At 70.0% G+C, this 12,366-nt stretch overlaps 1 protein-coding gene across 9 annotated transcripts; it reads right to left on the bottom strand.

Moving 5' to 3' along the window:
- Positions 1 to 919: 919 nt before the first annotated feature.
- On the bottom strand, positions 920 to 12,227 carry UCKL1 (uridine-cytidine kinase 1 like 1). 9 transcript variants are annotated; one of them, XM_045577237.1, is made up of 15 exons: positions 12,070 to 12,219; positions 7,497 to 7,687; positions 7,267 to 7,373; positions 7,007 to 7,177; positions 6,859 to 6,930; positions 6,086 to 6,275; positions 5,937 to 5,998; positions 4,313 to 4,332; positions 3,373 to 3,471; positions 2,795 to 2,902; positions 2,064 to 2,176; positions 1,863 to 1,985; positions 1,668 to 1,788; positions 1,195 to 1,404; positions 920 to 1,121 (listed from the first exon to the last, which is right to left on the bottom strand). In XM_045577237.1, the coding sequence occupies exons 1-15, from the start codon at positions 12,168 to 12,170 to the stop codon at positions 935 to 937; spliced, it is 1,875 nt and encodes a 624-aa protein (XP_045433193.1). In that variant the 5' UTR covers positions 12,171 to 12,219; the 3' UTR covers positions 920 to 934. The 9 variants fall into 9 exon arrangements, with proteins under 9 accessions (XP_045433193.1, XP_045433194.1, XP_036281745.1 ...); XM_045577238.1 differs by having other exon boundaries at positions 1,195 to 1,351; positions 1,681 to 1,788; positions 12,070 to 12,216; XM_036425852.2 differs by having other exon boundaries at positions 1,012 to 1,121; positions 1,195 to 1,351; positions 1,681 to 1,788; ... (1 more) ...; positions 2,809 to 2,902; positions 12,070 to 12,227.
- Between the last annotated feature and the right edge of the window lie 139 nt (positions 12,228 to 12,366).

Raw genomic sequence — 12,366 nt, forward strand, 5'->3', positions numbered from 1 at the left:
GCTACTCTAACTGCACCCCAGTCCTCACCCACAGAATGCGTCTCCCCTGCCTCGGGGCCCTGTCGCACCTCCGGAGGGGCCAGGCCTGCAGCAGCCTCAGGTCCCCAGCACTCAGCACAAGAATGAGTGAGCGAAGGGACAGGCCTTGGCGACATGGGATGGGGAGACTCACCAGGTTCGGGAGAAGCCCTCCTGCTGACCTTGGGCCCCAGGTCGTTCCTCTGTCCCTGGGCCCTGGCCACCCCTTGGACAAGCCTCCCGCCTTTATCTGCCCACCCTTGGCCACACCCCACCCAGTGACTTCCTGTCTCCGCCCATGACAAGCTTTTCCATTACATGGCCTTTGTGGGGGGTGGGGAGACAAAGACACTGGGGGACAGGAAAGAGGCCGAAGTCAGGGCGGGAGGGCGGGGGAGGGCGCTGGAGCCTGACAGCTCACCTAGAGCCGCCCAGCCATCGTTACCGTGCGCCCTCACCCAGGCAAGCCTGCCACCGGCGGCTGAGGAGCCAGGAGCGGCAAAGGTACGTCGCACATAGTGCACAGGCGACCGGCTGACGCTCTGCCCCTCCTGCAACTGGGGATCCGGCTAGTGGCTAGGACCCGCGCAGCACGCCCTCCTGCAGCTGCCCACGCACTGACTTCCGCTGGCCTCCTGCCTAGTTCACACACTGGGGGTGGGGCGGCTGCCTGCAGAGGCTGCCTGGCGACCCAGGGCCCGGCTCTGGCCTCTCCTAACTCTGGCCTGAACCTGAGGCAGGCACGGCCAGGGCGCCAGAGGACAGACCACACCTCTCCATGCTGCCTTGCAGTTTGGGGACGCAAGCTGCCACGCAGCTGGCAGCTCGGGGGCCATGCCCAAGCCCAGTCTCAGGCAGAACAGCATTCCCAGGCGCCAGCTTATTGGTCAGAATTTCAGTTTTTCTAAAAATGTATTTATTTTTCGAAAGGTACAGGTGAGTTACGACGGAAAGGCTGTTTAACCAGAAGAGTCAGGAGGCAGGTGGTTGGGTGGGGACGCAGACGGCAGAGGCTGGCGCTGGCTAACCCGTGGAGGCCACTTCCTCCTCGTCGCTGCCTTCGGGGACGGCGTCTGTCCCAAAGTAGCGGTCCCCGAAGTTCCCTAGAGAAAGCAGCAGACCTTGTGGTGGGACGCAGGCCCGGAGGCCCATGCCCGCCCGGCCGGGCAGCCTCACCGATGCCCGGGATGATGCGGAACAGGTCGTTGACACGCTTGTCCACGGCCGTGGTGATGATTCTCACGCGGGGAAACGCGTAGGCCACCGAGTGAACGCCCATCTCCGCCATGAGCAGCGACAGCAGGAAGATCTTGTCTTCGGGCACGTCGTGGTCCTGCGCCAGAGGGACGGGTGGGGAAGCCGGCCCGCCGCCCGCCGCCCGCCGCCCGCCCGCCCGCCGCCCGCCGCCCCCGCCCGCCGCCCGCCGCCCGCCGCCCCCCGCCCGCCGCCCGCCGCCCCCCGCCCGCCGCCCGCCGCCCCCCGCCCGCCGCCCGCCGCCCCCGCCCGCCGCCCGCCCCCCGCCCCCGCCCCCGCCCGCCGCCCGCCGCCCCCCGCCCGCCGCCCGCCGCCCCCCGCCCGCCGCCCCCCGCCCGCCGCCCGCCGCCCCCCGCCCCCGCCCGCCGCCGCCCGCCGCCCGCCCGCCGCCCGCCGCCCGCCGCTCACCAGCAGCACGCGCACAGCCATCATGGCGGCGGCGCCCGTGGACACGGTGCAGTCCATGAGGATCACATGGTCGTCGCTGATGTCCTTGGGCAGCCGCAGGTAGTGGAGCTGGGGGGAGCCGGAGCGTCAGGGGACCCGCCCAGCCCCGCGCCCGCGCCCGCCGCCCGCGGCCCCGGGCCCACCTCGGGCTCGCCGGTGAGCTGGTTGGTCTGGATGAGGATGGTGCCGATGCGCACGTCCTTGCACACCGCCCGCAGCGCCGGCTCCATGGTCTCCCCCGCCCGCAGGATGGACACGCCAGTGATCTGAGGAGGACGCTGACTCAGCACGGCCTCACAGGCCGCCCGCCCCCCCGCCCGCCGGTCCACCCGCCCCCAACCTACCTGCTTCCCCGCGTAGCACTTGCCAGCATAGTCCTGCCCCTGCGGGGTCTGCACGACGCAGTCCTGCAGCACAGGGGGCGCCGGTGAACGCGAGGGGCCGCCCCGCCATACACGCGCACACACACACACACACTCACACACACACACACACACTCACACACACACACTCACACACACTCTCACACACACACTCACACACACTCTCACACACACACTCACACACACACACACACACACACTCACACACACACACACACACTCACTCACACACATACACTCACTCACACACACACACACACACACACACTCACACACACTCAAACACACACACACACACACACGCACACACACACACACACACTCACTCACACACACACTCACTCACACACACACACACACACACACACACTCACACACACTCACACACACACACACGCACACACACACACACACACTCACACACACACACACTCACTCACACACATACACACACTCACACACACACACACACACACACTCACACACACACACACACACACTCACACACACACCACACACACACACTCAATCACACACACACACACACACTCACACACACACACACACACACTCACACACACACACTCACACACACACTCAATCACACACACGCGCGCGCACACACACGCGCACACACGCACACACACATACACACACACACACACACACACACACACTCACACACACACACACCCGCCCTGCGCACCTGGAAGGGCAGGAAGGACAGCGCGTGCTCGATGAGCAGCCGCATCAGCCTCTTGGAGTAGAAGATGAACTCATCGCGGCTGGTCTCCTTGTCCCTGTGGGCCTGGGCGTCAGCGAGGGCGGCCGCCCGCCGCCCGCCACTGCCGCCCGCCGCCCGCCGCCGCCGCCGCCGCCCGCCACTGCCGCCCCCGCCACTGCCGCCCGCGCCCGCCGCCCGCCCGCCCGCCCGCCTGCCGCCCGCCGCCCGCCGCCCGCCGCTGCCCGCCGCCCGCCCGCCCGCCCGCCGCCCGCCGCCCGCCGCCCGCCCGCCCGCCGCCCGCCGCCCGCCCGCCGCCCGCCGCTGTCCGCCGCCCGCCCGCCGCCCGCCCGCCGCCCGCCGCTGTCCGCCGCCCGCCCGCCGCCCGCCCGCCGCCCGTCCGCCGCCCGCCCGCCGCCCGCCGCCCGCCGCTGTCCGCCGCCCGTCCGCCGCCCGCCCGCCGCCCGCCCGCCGCCCGCTCGCCCGCCGCCCGCTCGCCCGCCGCCCGCTCGCCCGCCGCCCGCCGCCCGCCGCCCGCCGCCGGCTCACCTGATGATGGTGTGCATGCCCCGCACCTGCGGCGTGCTCTTGAGGACACTCAGCGTCCGCGGCAGCGGGTGGCACTGGTGGGCGGAGGCCAGCGCGGCCCTGGGGACACGGGCGGACTGAGCGCTACCGCCTCGGCCGCACTGCGGGCTGGGGGGCGCCCTCCTGCGGGTCCTCGCAGGGCGGCCTGGCCCCTCAGGGACAGGAGGTTAAGGACGGGAGGTTAGGAAGCCAGCTGCAGGGGGAGGGCCAGGCGTGGGCCACCAGACACCACCCCTAAGGCCCCCGGGGGGACCTCCTCCCAGCCCAGGCCACTGGGCCTTCACAGCCTCCTTCACAGCCTCCTTCACAGCGTTCCCAACGGCCAGCTTAAACCCGCCTGCTCTACGGTCACACGTGCAATTAACGGCCCCTCGGGCCTTGGCAGGGCCACGCCCCATGGTTTCCAGGGCCAGGCACTGGCAGCGGTTCCCCCGCTCCAAGCCCTGACCCTTCCCCAGGGGAGGTGGGGCCCTCAGGAGAGGGGGACAGTCGGCTGAAGCTCCCCTGCTGCCCATGCCTGGAGGGAGCCAGGGAGCAGGGGAAGGGGACGGGGACGGGGACGGGGAAGGTCAGGGGTAGCCAGGGGAGGGGAAGGCAGGAGGGAGGGGAGGGGAGGGGAAGGCAGGAGGGGAGGGGAGGGGAAGGGAGGGGAGGAGGGGGGGAGGCAGGAGGGGAGGGGAGGGGAGGGGAAGGCAGGAGGGGAGGGTAGGGGAGGGGAGAGGCAGGAGGGGAGGGAAAGGCAGGAGGGGAGGGGAGGGGAAGGCAGGAGGGGAGGGGAGGGGAAGGCAGGAGGGGAGGGGAGGAGAGGAAGGCAGGAGAGCAGGGGAGGGGAGAGGAAGGCAGGCGGGTGCAGCCCCAGCACAACCCCCGGCACCACACCAGGCATTGCACTCGTCCTCACATATCCCAGCGCAGCTTCCTCTGCTTGCCAGGTGAGGAGGCGCAGAGCATGTCGGGAGGGAAGGGCAGCCCCCAGGTTTACAGAGGAGGAAAGAAGAGAGAAAAGGCCGCTCAGCAGGAAGCACGGCCGGAGGAGCAGAGGCGGGCAGGCCAGGACCGGCTGGGGAAGCCCTGGAGGGTGACCAGGTGCCATCCGCCCACAGGCAGCCCCTCCCGGGCTGCGGAGGGCCGGTGTGGCCCTGCGGCCAGGGGGACTGGCACGGCTGCGCGAAGCTGGCCGGGAGACCGCGGCCGGGCTGGCGAGCCGGGCCCCGCAGGGGCTCCCGCCGGGCTCGCCCAGCACCTCCTGACTCCAGAGAGCGTCACTCTGCGCCCTCCTCACTGTGAGGACAGGACGGCTCCGGGGCAGTGGCCAGAGGGCTGGGCACCGCCACCTGGGCGGGCCCGGCCCCGCCCTTCTGCTCAGGCAAATGTGCACCCGGCCCTCTGGCTGCCGAGGGTCCTGCCTGTGGCTAGACAAGTCTCTGAGCCTCCCCGTGCCTCAGTTTCCTCATCTGCCCAACAGGAAAGGCAGAGCGGTGGCTGGACCAGGGCTGCCGAGTGGGCGCAGCAGGAGGACAGCAGGCCCGGCGCCGTGGGTGCTGGGGGCCTGCCTGCGGACAGCGCGGGGCATCTTACCTGACACTGAGCTCGCGCTGCGGCAGTGACAGGAGACAAGGGAACAGTGCGTCAATGGCGGCGGCACATCACCTCAGTCACCGGGCAGCCTGCTGCTGCCGTGTGCCCCCGCCCCCGCCGCCCCGGGAACGGGCATCCCACACGGGGACAGTCCCAGTCACAAGAGGGGCCCGCTCCTTAGAGCCTCCGGCCTGGCGCCCTCCCTCCGCCCTGGGCGCCCTCCGCCTGGGCGGCCTCCGCCTGGACACCCTCCGCCTGGGCGCCCTCGGCCTGGACACCCTCCGCCTGGGCACCCTCCGCCTGGGCACCCTCCGCCTGGGCGCCCTCCGGCCTGGGCGCCCTCCGCCTGGGCGCCCTCCGCCTGGGCGCCCTCCGCCTGGGCGCCCTCCGGCCTGGGCGCCCTCCGCCTGGGCGCCCTCCGCCTGGGCGCCCTCCGCCTGGGCGCCCTCCGCCTGGGCGCCCTCCGCCTGGCGCCCTCCGCCTGGGCGCCCTCCACCTGGCGCCCTCCGGCCTGGGCGCCCTCGGCCTGGACGCCCTCCGCCTGGGCGCCCTCGGCCTGGACGCCCTCGGCCTGGGCGCCCTCCCTCCGCCTGGGCGCCCTCCGCCTGGACACCCTCCGCCTGGGCGCCCTCGGCCTGGACGCCCTCCGCCTGGGCGCCCTCGGCCTGGACGCCCTCCGCCTGGGCGCCCTCCGCCTGGGCGCCCTCGGCCTGGGCAGGCAGAGCCTCAGGCCTCAGCCCAGAACATGTGACCTTTGGTCGGGGTCCCGCTAAGGGGGCTCAGGACGTGGGACTTGCGCCCAAACCCCAGTCCCTCCAAAGGGTGGGCAGGCTCAGCTCAGGCCGGGAGCCGCTGTGTCCACAGCCACAGGACTGACGAGCGGACAGGAGCACTGGGGCCGCTGAACCGGGCTCTGGGTGGTGGCGGCGGGTCCCGGCGGGGCTCACCTCCTCCAGCTGGCTGTGCACGTGCTGGACGATCAAGTCAATGGCCACGGTGTTCCCGCTCCCTGGGTGGAAGGCAGGAGGGTGACCGGCGGGCGGGCGGGCAGCGGGCGGGCGGGCGGGCGGGCGGCGCGCCCGCCCTGCAGCCTCACCTCGGGGCACCACGATGTCGGCCAGGCGCATGGTGGGCTGGATGTACTGGTCGAAGGCCGGCTTGACGAACTTGTTGTACTGCTTGATGACACCCGCGATGTCGCGGCCTCGCTCACTGATGTCCCGGCGGAGCCGTCGCACAAGGCGGATGTCCGAGTCCGTGTCCACAAAGATCTTCATGTCCAGGAGCTGGAGGGGAGAAGCCATGAGGCCGGGCGACCACGCCCGGCTCCTGTGCGGCCGCGCACACGGAGGGCCTGGGGGCGGGTGCTGCCAGCCAGGCCTGGTCCCAGGGGCTCGACGCTCCTCTGGGCAGCCGCCCTCACGGTGAGTCTGGGGTCTGTCCCCACGAGAAGCCATGGGGGTGCTAGGGGGTGCTGTGAGCACAGCCTCTGCAGGGCCAGGTCAGGGAGTGGCCAGGCTGCCCCTGCCCCCAGGCTCAGGAGCACCCTGTGCGGACCCCCGGACAGACGGGGCGGTTCCCTCAGACACCAGCATGCACAGGAGCCATGCCCACCCCCCAATGTCACAGCCACCTTGACAACCGCAGAGACCGCGAGGATAGCAGAGAACACCGACAGGAACGTGGTGTGGTGGGGGCAGAAAGGAAACCAAGGTAGCAGCCCTGAGCTTGTGCCCAGAGCCAGAAGTGTGGCCCCTCGGTCTGCCCCGGGGGCATTCTCCTCTCTGTGGTGGCAGACCTGCTCTGCTGCTCACACCACATCCTGGACCCCCTCCTGGGGAGGGGAGGGAGGGCCCGCCCCGCCCTCACCTCCAGCAGCGTCTTGTCAGCAAAGGCCATGATGCCCTCGAAGATAATGACGTTGGCACCGTAGAGCATCTTCTGCAAAGGGAGGAGCCGGTGCTGGCGCCTGTGCCCGCCCTGTGCCCAGCGCCCTCCCGGCCCAGCTGCGGCCTACCCAGTCTTTCTTGCGGCTGTGGGTGGTGAAGTCGTACACGGGGACCTTGACGCTCTTGCCCTGCTTCAGCTTCTGGAGGGTGGACACGATGAGGTCGAAGTCAAAGGCGTCCGGGTGGTCGAAGTTGTAGTTGTGGAGGGCAGCCTGCTCCTGCTGCTGCCGCGTGAGCACCTGAGGGCAGGTGTGCGCTCAGCGCGGGGCGTGTGTGTGTGTGTGTGTGTGTGTGTGTGTCGGGGAGCGGCCGCTGCCGGGCACCTCACCTTGTAGAAGGAGTCCATGGACAGCAGGACCACCCAGGGCACGTCCAGGGCCTCGATGATCATCCTGGCCACCGTGGTCTTCCCAGAGGCGCTGCCGCCGCCCAGGCCTGCGGGAGCCCGGGGGGGGGGGGGGGGGGGGGGGGCGCACACCTGGGTCCAGGGGCCGGGCCGGGAGAGCCCTCCCCACCGCCCCGCCCCGGGAGCCTGCCGTGCCCCGGCGGCGCCCTCACCGATGGCGAAGGCCTCCTTGGACTGGGTGCCGTGCTCGTTGTACCAGGGCGGCCGGCCCGCCGTGTAGATGGTGCGCTTGCTGGTGCGCAGCAGGGGCGGCTCGGACTTGCACTGGCTGGTGGTGCGCTTCCGCGGCGCGCGCCCCGGGCCCATGGGCGGGAGCAGCCGGTCCAGGGCCTCGGCGTTGCTGCTGCGGAAGGGGAACAGCTCGCTGGGCCCCGCCAAGCACACCGCGTCAGGCCGCCTGGCTGGCTGGCTGCTCCCCGTGCGGGCGCCCTCGGGCTGTGCTCCGGCACTGTTCACACAGGCTCAGAGGAACGGAAACCACAATGGAGTGCGGGGGTGCCTCCCTGCCAGGGCAGGGACTGGACGATGTAGGAGGGAGACTGACCGATTCTCACCCTCCGGCAACCCACAAACAGCGGGGAGGGGCGGAGCCACACGGCCCGCAGGGTGGCAGCTCGACCTGGGACAGGCAGGCAGCCCCAGTGCCAGCTGTCCCCATGCCGCGCTGCGCAGGGGGACTTCCTCCCGCCTGAGGCCCCAAACCAACAGGCCTGGCTGACACCTGCTCAGGAAAGGCCTGAGGCGGGTGGGGACACGGGAGGTGTCCAGGACGTGGGCTGGGCGAGAAGTAAACGAAGGTGTCAATGTGACCGCCAGCCTGCCTGCCCTTCGGGGCCCTGCACAGCGAGCAGAGCCACGGCTACCCTGGGCCCCGGGTCTGGAGCAGGACTCCTGCCCTCGTGAGTGCCTCACGTGTGTGCCCCTTTGTTATCAGAAACCAGGCCAAGTCCTGGGCTGGGCTGCCGCTCAGTCCTGTCACCGCTACAACCCTCAGTGCCAGGGTGCCTGGGCACCTGCTGGGGCAGCAAAGAGGCGACGCGGCCCCACAGGCACACCACAGCCTCGAGGGCGGAGGGCCATGTCTGCAAGGACGGGCAGGCGAGCCCGCAGCGCGGACGGCGGGCCCCGTGGAGGTGTGGCTGTGAGACAGCCACTGCCTTCGGCTCTGCCCAGAACCCGGTGCTAACGATCGCATGGGGGCGGGTGCCCAGGTGACCCGGTGGCAGGCAGGCCTGGGACAGGCCACAGCAGCACCGTGGCTGGGAGCACCAGGAGACTCAGACGGGCACGGACCAGCCGCCCGAGACTGTGGTGTCCCCAGGCCCTGTCACCCTGGAAATGGCAGACGGAGCATCCAGGCAACAAGGAAGCCCCTCCCTCTGTGCTTTCTGCTCCAGAGGAACCCTGAGAATTATGGTTTGCAAAGGGCAAGACCCGGCCGGCAGGGGCGACCCGAGCTGAGGAAGGCCTTGCAGAACGGACCCGATAGGAGGCCAGAGCTGGCCCCGCTGCTGCCCCTCTGCTTCTCACCCAGACTGGTGGCCTCTGGAGGGAGCCTTCAGGTCCCTGCTGTGCCTGCTGGCATCCTACTGAGGTCATGACGACCACAGCAAGGACGGCTCCGGCGCCGGTGCTGCAGCAGCCTGGGCAGACCCCCGGGCCGGGCAAGGAGGACTGACTGCCGGAAAGCCGCCCGCCTCCGCATGCAAGGGGCCTGCAAGCCACGCCAGCCCCGGCCTTCTCCAAGCCTGGCTCTCTGGGAGCCGGGCAAAGCCTCACGTGCCCTCAGCGTGAGCCTCTCACAGGGCAGATCTGATTTCGATGAGGCAAACTGGCAGACCTTGTTCCCTGGTCACAGGCGGACAGGGCACATGACTACGATGACAGGGCAATTCAGCGACGGGCCTGGGAGACAGCCCGCCTGCAGCGAGCAGCCCCGTGCCCTCCCGCCCCAGCACCCGCCTGGCTCCTGCTCCTGATGTGCAGCGCCCCCGGCAGGAATCGACCGAGATGCAGGGGCGGCGGGCTCTTCCCCATGGCTGCGGACAACCGGTCTGCCACTCACCTGCCTTCTGCTCCGAGGGCCCAGCACCCTGAGATCCTGATGCCAGGGTAAGCTGGGGGGCTGCTCATGGCTGGACAGATGATCCGAGGTGTCTGCAGGGGCACCCACACTACCTTCGGTCCACAGCAGCCCCCTAGGACAACTCAGGAGCCACGTGACTGCCCCTCCATGGGGGGTGGGCAGCCAGGATGAGGCCAGGCCCTGGCTGCAGAGGCGACCTCCTGGGAGGCAGGGAGCAGCAGCTGGGAGGCCCCTCGGGCCCGAGCCGAAGGAACAGCTCACCGCCGGCCCAGAGCCGAGGTCACAGGCATAAGAGGATCACCCGGTTGGGGCTGTGCGCTGACCCTGCTGGAGGACAAGCCAGCCTTGGTGTGACCTGCCCCGGGCACCCCTGAAACACCCGGAAAAGAGCTTCCGAGCAGGGCCTGCCTCAGCGCAGGGGCGTCTGAGCTCCCGGCTGGCCAAGCAGCGGTGAATGTCGCTGCGGAGCTGGGCCTCCCGCCGTCCCCAAGGTGCCTCCTAGAGGCATAAACAAATCTGAAACTCTACCCTCCTGAGCCTCTGAGAATAACCCCTGCCCGCCCTCCAGAGGCCGCAGAGCTCGCGTGGGGATGACACCGCATGGCCCGATCTGGCGGCGAAGGGAGCGGGTTCAGGAAGGGGAGTCGCTAAAGGAGCAGGGGGCTGCCTCCATAGGTCCCGAACCCGCCCCGTGAGGCCACTGCCTGTCGCTGGCTTCCCTGTCTGTCCAGTCCTCACCAGGGGCTCTTCCCTTCACTTTCAGAGCGAATGGAAGGAAGGGGGAAGGGGGTGGGGGGAGAGAAGAAGGCGAGAGAGAGAGAGAGGGGGGGGGGGGACATCAATATGAGAGAGACACATCTATTGGTTGCCTCCCTCGCGCGATCCATCTGGGGCTGGGATGGAACCAGCAATGGCGGTCCATGCCCTAGATTGGGAATGGAACCTGAGACCCTTCGGTCTGCGGGCTGATGCCCCAACCACTGAGCCAAACCAGCCAGGGCCGGCTTTCCTCCTGACTCAGCTTCCAACAACATCCGTATGGCTGCCAGAACCTCACCAGAGAAAACCCCAGATAGGTTCAGACATCGGAAAGGGCCTCTCCCGTCCGCCAGGAGGCATCTGGAGGCGGGATGGGCGTGTCTGGCTTTGCCCACAGGAGCTTCCTTCCTGACCCTGGGATTAGGCAGATGGGGAGGCTGGACAGGACTGCAGATTGGGGCCAGCACCCAAGGCTTCCACTCCTGCCGGACACCCGTCCCGGCTGAGGGAAGTTTGCCGGGGAAGTGAGTGAATGAGGCAAGGGGTAGGAGGGGGAGAGGGGCTGGTTCACCAGGGCCGGGCTCAGGGACAGAGGGTTCAGGTGTGTTTCTCGGGGCAGGTGCAGGAATGGGGCTGCATCCCCACCCTACCACCCTGAAACCCCGGCAGGACCCCTCCTTCCCAATGCTCTGGGCCAGCCTCCCTGCACCCCTCAGCTGCAGCCCCACCACCTGGACCAACCAGGACACAGCCTGAGGAGCAGGCCCCGCCCCAGGTGCCCATTTGTCCACCAGCACGTCCCTGTCCTCATGGGGCTGACCCTCTACGGGCACAAGAAACAATGGCAAGATGGACAGGCCACAGGTGTGCCACAAGGTGGAAGGAAAAGGTGGGACGGTGGGCAGGGAGAGGCTCAGGGACCCTGGGCTCCAGCAGAGCCAACTCCGGGGCCTCCAGGGGGTGCAGGGACTGCAGGGGAGCTGGGCCTCAGCATCAGGAAAGGGCGGTGAGCAGCGCCAGGGCAGACCCCTGGTCCCCAGACCTCTGCAGTCCAGTCATTGCCCTCCGGTCCTGGGTCCCGTTCTGTGCTCAGGGCAGGGCCCGGACTGTAGCTGCCACAGCCCGTCTTCAAGGAGGGCTTTTCTCAACAACTTGCCTGGCCCTGCCTCCTCTGAGCTTGGGCTAAATCAAAGACTCTCTGGAACCAGCAGGTGCCACCGACAGGTCCTATTAGAGCCTGTCACCCCGAACCAAGCTCTTAGTCGCTGCCACTGGGAGGGTGTGAGCCCCGGAGGACACATGACCGTCAGAGCCCACGCAGCCTCTTCCTGCCGACACTCCGGCGGGAGCTGCCAAGGCAGGGCGTGGGCCTAATTCCTCTCCCCGCAGCACCCAGGCGGCCCCTCGGAGCCCAGGCGCCCAGGGGAGCCCTCCGGGAGCCTTCCCCAGGGCACAGCTCAGACCAGCCGGGAGGCGCGGGGAGCTCCACACCGCCCCCTGGTGGCGCGGGCCCCGGAGGCACCGAGCAGGAGCCAGTTTGCTCTCGGCACTTCCGCCGCCCAGCCCGCCAGGCTCCGCCCACCCCGCCCACCCGCCCGCGCGAACCCCCGCCGAAGCCTGAGGGTGCCCCGGCGGGCGGGCGGCAGAGGGAGTCCGAGCGCCACCCGCCTGCAGCCCATGAGCGCCGGCCTCTCGGGGGGCGGGGCGGCCCCGGGAGAAACGGACCCCGCGGGGCGCCCGGCAGGCACGCGCGGCAGCCCGGGTGCCCAGGTCCCTCCGCCGCGGAGGGAGACCCGCCGGCCTCGGGGAGACGCGCTCCACGCGCTCCACCGGCGCGGAGGGACGGGCGGACCCCGGCCGCACGCGGCCGCCACGCCTACCGGTCCTCGCTCTTGGCCACGGTTCGGTCCGTCCCGTCTCCGGCCGCGGGGGGCGGCGGGGCCGCGCGGGGAGCGTCGGCGGAGGCCGGGGGCGCCGCCATGAGCTGCAGGCCTCGGCGCTGACGAATGGGCGGGGTGGGCCGCTCCCGCCGCAGTTCGGAGCCGGCCGGCGCGTCCCGCGGACTACAAGTCCCACAAGGCAACGCGGCTGGGCGCCCCACCCCCACCCACCCCCAGATGGGGCTTCGTCAGCCCGGGAAGGACCTACCCCGCGGCTTGCCACAAATTCAGCCGCAC

Source organism: Pipistrellus kuhlii, unplaced genomic scaffold, assembly GCF_014108245.1.
Source record: "Pipistrellus kuhlii isolate mPipKuh1 unplaced genomic scaffold, mPipKuh1.p scaffold_m20_p_87, whole genome shotgun sequence".
NCBI classification, from domain to species: Eukaryota; Metazoa; Chordata; class Mammalia; order Chiroptera; family Vespertilionidae; genus Pipistrellus; species Pipistrellus kuhlii.